Source organism: Cajanus cajan, chromosome 7, assembly GCF_000230855.2.
Source record: "Cajanus cajan strain Asha chromosome 7, NIPB_CcT2T_4, whole genome shotgun sequence".
Taxonomy (NCBI): Eukaryota; Viridiplantae; Streptophyta; class Magnoliopsida; order Fabales; family Fabaceae; genus Cajanus; species Cajanus cajan.
The window spans coordinates 16,630,859-16,637,497 of record NC_138523.1 but is presented as its reverse complement, the minus strand read 5'-3'; the positions used below and the strand labels follow the sequence as shown (position 1 = coordinate 16,637,497).

The following is a 6,639-nucleotide window of genomic DNA, read 5'->3' as shown; positions in this document are numbered from 1 at the left end:
ATTAATTACCCTAGATTTCTGTGCTTGTGCTGACTTGAGCGTCGGAGTGCCTTTTGCAGGTACAAAACCTTTTACTCACATTGGATCGGAGCACTAGTTCGGAGCACTCGTTCAGCCTTTCAGAATACGAGAAGACTACTGGTGTATCCTATTTACAGGTACATTTGGCGCCCACCGTGGGGCCGAACGAAGTTGGTTAGAAGTTTTAGCTGAGAAGAGCGAAGTTGGTTGGAAATTAGTGGTTGGAACAATGCCGATAACTAGGAGAACAAACACGCAAGATCGTCCTAATGAAGAGCATGTTGAAGTGGTGGATGAAACTGATCTCTCTGAAACGGTGCGACTGTTGAAACAAGAGATGGAGTTAATGAAACAACAAAGAGAGAAGGATGCAAAGGAGCTTTCGGCCTTGAAGGCTGAAAATGAGGCGTTGAAAAGTCAGGATACTTCATGGAAACCTACTCATGTCACCAACACACAAACTCAGGGATCGTATCGGTCCTATACGATGCATACCTCGGCTCCTCATGCTTCGGCAGCGGCCCCTGAGAAGTTTCCTTCGGCTTTACCTACTGTGAGTCGTCCTGCAGATGCAACCACTGTTGGATCGCACCGACATCCTTTCACTTCCTCCATTATGCAACTCCCCTTAATGGATAAATGGAAGGCTCTACCTATTGATAAATATGATGGTACCACTGATCCTGATGAACATTTGGATGTTTTTCTGACACAGGTGACTTTCAGTACGACAGATGATGCTGCGTTGTGTAGGATTTTTCCCACGTCTCTCAAAGGCAGAGCTCTCAGTTGGTTCACTCGTCTTCCACCCAATTCCATTGACTCATTCAACACATTGTCTTCGCAATTTGCTATTCAATTTGCAACAAGTCGTCCTCATAGTCTAACATCTTTGTCTCTAGTTGGTATTAGGCAGGACAAAAAGGAGTCTCTTCGGACGTTTATGGATTGGTTTAATAAGGCTGCATTGGAGATTCGAGATCTTAATCCTGCTGTTGCATTGCATCATCTCACAACAACTTTAAAACCTGGGCCGTTTGTTAATATTATTTGTAAAAAACCTCCGTTGGACATGAATGATATAAGAAGAAGGGCTGATAAGTACATGCAGATGGAGGAATTGGCAGAATTTTGTAACCAGGCCCGAGTTGAATCTTCAAGCAAGATAGAAAAGCAGACAGAACAGCCGTACAGGGGGCGAGGCAAGGAGATATCCCTTCAGGATCGGTCTACTCGAGGTCCAAAGTATACTCAATATACTCCACTCAACACCAATCGTACGACAGTACTTGAGCAAGCCCTAGCTTCAGAAGTACTGACAATCCCAAAAAGGGCAGCTACACCACCACATGCAGACACTAGTAAGTCTTGTCGGTATCATCGCAATCGTGGACATTCTACCGATGAGTGCGCAGCCCTTAGAGACAGAATTGAAGATTTGATTAAGCAAGGCAAATTGCAAAATTTTGTGGACCGGACTGGATCATCCCAAACTCGCTCATATCAACCTCGGTATCAAGATCAGCGCAGGCAGGACTGTTCCGATAGAGTTCCTCGTGAAAGAAGTAGGTCACGAGAAAGAAGTAGATCACGGGAAAGAAAAGATACCTCGGCACCATCGCATAGGAGGGTGATTAATACTATAGCAGGAGGATTTGCTGGTGGAGGCTCAACGTCCTCGGCTCAAAAGAGGCATCTTAGAGCAATTCGATCGGTTAATGTTGTACACAGACAGCCTTCGCGGAGATTACCATTAATAACTTTTACTGATGTCGATTTCGAGGGTATTGATCTGGAGCAAGACGATCCGATGGTTATCAGCGTGGAGATCCACAATTGCATTGTTAAGAAAACATTGGTCGATCAGGGCAGTTCGACAGACATATTATATTGGAATACTTTCAAACAGTTGGGTATTTCTGAAAAGGAATTGCTCCCTTATGACGACCCGTTGGTTGGTTTTGCAGGAGAGAGAGTCAGTACTCGAGGGTATATCAAACTCTTCACACGTTTTTGTTTTGACGAACAGGAAAGCAGAGAAGTTCAAGTAAAGTATATTGTGGTTGATGCTAGCACTTCATATAATATCCTCCTTGGCAAGCCGTCTTTGAATGCATTGGGGGCTATCGTCTCAACACCACATTTGGCGATGAAGTTTCCATCTGACAAAGGGAAAATAATCACAATTCATGCCGATCAGAAGGCTGCTAGAGAATGTTATTATGCTAGTTTGCGAGTTTTACCATTGGAAGAGAGAAAATCGAAGTCAAACAGAATTCATGCTATGAACGCTTCGGCACTTGTAGAGGAAGCTGTGTGGGATCTTGATCCAAGAATGAATAATGAAGAGTGTGTGGAGCCGATCGAGTCCAAAGTACATTTTCAGATAGGTTTACGTCCTGAGCAGGTTACATACGTCGGTGTCGATATGTCCGAAGATGACCGTTCGGCCCTATGTAAGGTTATAGTGGAGAATAAAGATCTTTTTGCATGGACACCTTCTGACATGCCGGGTGTGGACCCGAAGGTTATGTGTCATAAGTTATCAATTTGTGCCGAAGCGAGACCAATCGCGCAGCGTAAAAGAAAAATGGGGACCGAAAGAAAGCTTGCGGTTGAAACGGAGGTTGCCAAGTTGCTTGATGCCGGATTCATTCGGGAGGTCCATTACACCACTTGGTTGGCAAATGTTGTGATGGTGAAAAAGTCGAATGGGAAGTGGAGAATGTGCACTGATTACACAAGTCTCAACAACGCATGTCCTAAGGATGCTTATCCACTTCCAAACATAGATCGATTAGTTGATGGAGCCTCGGGTCATGGAATTTTGACCTTTCTTGATGCTTACTCGGGATATAACCAAATCCCCATGCATCCCCGAGATGAGGAGAAAACAGCTTTTATAACTGATTCGACCAATTACTGCTATCAGGTAATGCCTTTTGGGTTGAAAAATGCAGGGGCAACGTATCAAAGATTGATGAACAAAATTTTTCAACACCAAATAGGCAGGAACATGGAGGTATACGTGGACGATATGGTCGTTAAATCCATAAGCATTGATCGGCACATAGTAGACCTATCAGAGGCATTCCAGCAGTTGCGCAAATATGACATGAGACTCAACCCGGAGAAATGCGTGTTCAGAGTGTCTGGGGGAAAATTCCTCGGCTTTATGCTGTCGGCAAGGGGTATTGAAGCTAATCCTAACAAGTGTACGGCAATCATCAACATGGTAAGCCCTCAAAACCTTAAACAAGTTCAACAGTTAATAGGTCGGCTTACAGCGTTGTCACGATTCCTTCCTTGCTTGGCCGAAATTACGAAACCTATTGTGGGATTGCTAAGAAAAGCGCGAAAATTTGAATGGTCTGTTGACTATGAAGAGGCTTTTCGAACTTTAAAGGAGCGTCTTGGTTCACCACCTAAACTCTCCAAACCCGACCTGAAGTTACTGATTGTAGTCTATTTGTGTGTATCAAACGATGCAATAAGTACAGTGCTAGTTCAAGAAAAGGGAGGACAACAACCCATTTACTTCATCAGTCGCATGCTACAAGAGGCTGAAACAAGGTACCAGGTTTTGGAAAAGGTGGCACTGGGACTTGTACACACCGCTCGGCGCCTCCGGCAGTATTTTCAGAGTCACCATGTCGTCGTTCGAACTAATTGCCCAATAGCTAAAGTATTACGTAAACCAGAATTGGCAGGAAGGATGATGGCTTGGTCGATCGAGTTATCGGAGTTTGACATTGGATTTGAGCCATGAGGGCCGAGAAAGTCCCAGTATTTGGCAGAGTTTGTCAATGAGTTACAGCTAAGGGGTTGTTTCGAGAATGATTTATGGACGATGCATGTGGATGGCTCCTCGAACAACCAGGGCAGTGGTGCTGGTATAATTTTAGAGGGACCAACAGGATTGATTCTTGAGCAATCGTTACGGTTTGCGTTTAAAGCTTCAAATAATCAAGCCGAATATGAAGCGCTACTGGCAGGGTTAAGGCTTGCGCAGGAAATCGGGGTTGGCCGATTGGAATGCTGGACCGATTCAAAAGTTGTAGCTGAGCAGGTGAATAATAATTTTCAAGTAAAAGATGCAAACTTATTGAAATATTATCACTTGTTTCAGAGAATGCGTGATACGTTTGAAGAAGTTCAAGTAAAACATACACCCAGAGAGCATAATGAAAGGGTGGATCAGTTGGCTCGGTTGGCAAGCAGCACGCGAAAACCTGGTCAGCTGAGAACCACGCTTCACTTGGACCTTGAAGCTCCGAGTGTGGTCACTACCGAATGTTTGGCAGTCGAGGAGTTAAGTCGGACATGGATTACTGATATGGTAGATCATCTTGAATATGGTAAAGTGCCAACTGACCCATTGGCTGCTAGAAAGCTCCGGACACAAGCTGCTAGGTATACCATAGTGGGTGGAGAGCTATATAGAAGAGGATTTTCGGTCCCATTGTTGAAATGTGTTGATACAGAACAAGCTGATTATATTTTAAGAGAAATGCATGAAGGCATATGCGGTTTCCATTCGGGTGGACGAACCTTGGCTGCCAAGGTGCTTCGCGCGGGATATTATTGGCCTACTCTTCAGGATGATTGTTTAAAGTTTGTTAAGCATTGTATATCTTGTCAACGGCATGGTAACCTTATTCATGCTTCAGCTGAAGAACTTCATGGTATAAGTTCACCTTGGCCGTTCACAATGTGGGGCATGGATATTCTTGGACCCTTCCCGATTGCCAAGGGTCAGTGCAAATTTTTGCTAGTTGCTGTAGATTATTTCACGAAATGGGTCGAGGCCGAGCCACTTGCCAATATCACAGCTGCCAATGTTCAAAAGTTTTTATGGAAAAACATCATTACTCGCTTCGGCATTCCATATGCACTTGTAACTGATAATGGTTTGCAATTCACCGATCAAAAACTTAATCGGTTCATTCAGGATCTCGGCATCAAGCACAGGTTTACATCGGTAGAACACCGGCAAGCTAATGGGCAGGCCGAAGCAGCAAACAAAGTAATACTTGGTGAATTGAAGAAGAGATTGGGAGACGCTAAGGGAGCTTGGGGGGAAGAGTTATTATAGGTTTTATGGGCTTATCGGTGCACGCCTCAGTCCACGACTAAAGAAACACCTTTTCGGATAACATATGGCACTGATGCCATGATACCTATTGAGGTAGGAGAACCATCTTTTCGGCGACAATATTTTGACGAAAACACCAATGATATATCTCTCCGAGTTGAGGTTGACATGGTTGATGAAGTACGTGTCAGAACAGAGATTATAGCTGAAGCTTGCAAACAGAGGATGGCTCGTAGGTTTAATTCCAACCTTATTAAAAGAAGTTTCAAGGAGGGCGACTTAGTGTGGAGAGTGCAAGGATCAGCAAGGCGTAATTCGAAAGAAGGCAAGTTGGCTGCTAATTGGGATGGCCCATTTCAGGTCCGACATAGTTTGGAAAACGGTGCATACAAATTGGAAGAACTCTCAAGCAAGGTCATTCCCAGAACATGGAACGCTTCTCATTTGAAGACATATTATATCTAGTATACATTGTAAAAAGACCTTGTATAAACAGAGGGTGTACTTTTTTCCTTGATCGGTCTTTTCTCCCCTTGTAAAAAAGTGAAAAGGGGTTTTGGCCGACAAGGTTTTTAACGAGGCACCCAATAATGAAATTACTTCAGTTCTTCTATTCTATTGTGTTAGTTTATCAATTTTTAACAGCTGCTCAAATCTCGCAACAGGCTTCCTTCTTCAGTTGATCAACTCGGCTAAGGACGTGCCTTAAAAATCTCGTAACAGGCTTCCCTCCCGAGTTGATCAACTCGGCTAAGGATGTGCCTTAAAAATCTCACAACAGGCTTCCCTCCCGAGTTGTTCAACTCGGCTAAGGACGTGCCTTAAAAATCTCGCAACAGGCTTCCCTCCCGAGTTGATCAACTCGGCTAAGGATGTGCCTTAAAAATCTCGCAACAGGCTTCCCTCTCGAGTTGATCAACTCGGCTAAGGATGTGCCTTAAAAATCGCGCAACAGGCTTCCCTCCCGAGTTGATCAACTCGGCTAAGGATGTGCCTTAAAAATCTCGCAACCGGCTTCCCTCCCGAGTTGTTCAACTTGGCTAAGGACGTGCCTTAAAAAAATCTTACAAAAAAGTACAAATCCGAAACAAGTCGGTTTGGTTTTGTCATAAAAGAGTACAAATCCGAAGCAAACCTGTTCGGATTTGTCAAAGAAAAGCACAAATCCGATACACCTCTCTTCGGTTTTGTCAAACCAGAGTACAAATCCGAAGCAAACCTGTTCGGATTTGTCAAAGAAGAGCACAAATCCGATACACCTCTCTTCGGTTTTGTCAAACCAGAGTACAAATCTGAAGCAAAACTGTTCGGATTTGTCAAAGAAAAGCACAAATCCGATACACCTCTCTTTGGTTTTGTCAAACCAGAATACAAATCCGAAACAAGTCTCTTCGGTTTTGTCAAACTAGAATACAAATCCGAAACAAGTCTGTTCGGTTTTCTCATAAAAGAGTAAAAATCCGAAGCAAACCTGTTCGGATTTGTCAAAGAAGAGCACAAATCCGATACACCTCTCTTCGGTT

At 43.9% G+C, this 6,639-nt stretch overlaps 1 protein-coding gene across 1 annotated transcript; it reads left to right on the top strand.

The window, feature by feature from the left end:
- The first annotated feature begins 250 nt into the window (after window positions 1-250).
- On the top strand, window positions 251-3,790 carry LOC145949863 (uncharacterized). The gene has a single exon (XM_083060765.1). It carries the CDS (start codon window positions 251-253, stop codon window positions 3,788-3,790), a length of 3,540 nt encoding a protein of 1,179 aa, XP_082916891.1.
- Window positions 3,791-6,639: the final 2,849 nt, after the last annotated feature.

What these genes read in the sequence shown, in the direction of transcription:
- LOC145949863 (XM_083060765.1), top strand. Translation starts at nt 251, where the DNA reads ATGCCGATAACTAGGAGAACAAACACGCAAGATCGTCCTAATGAAGAG.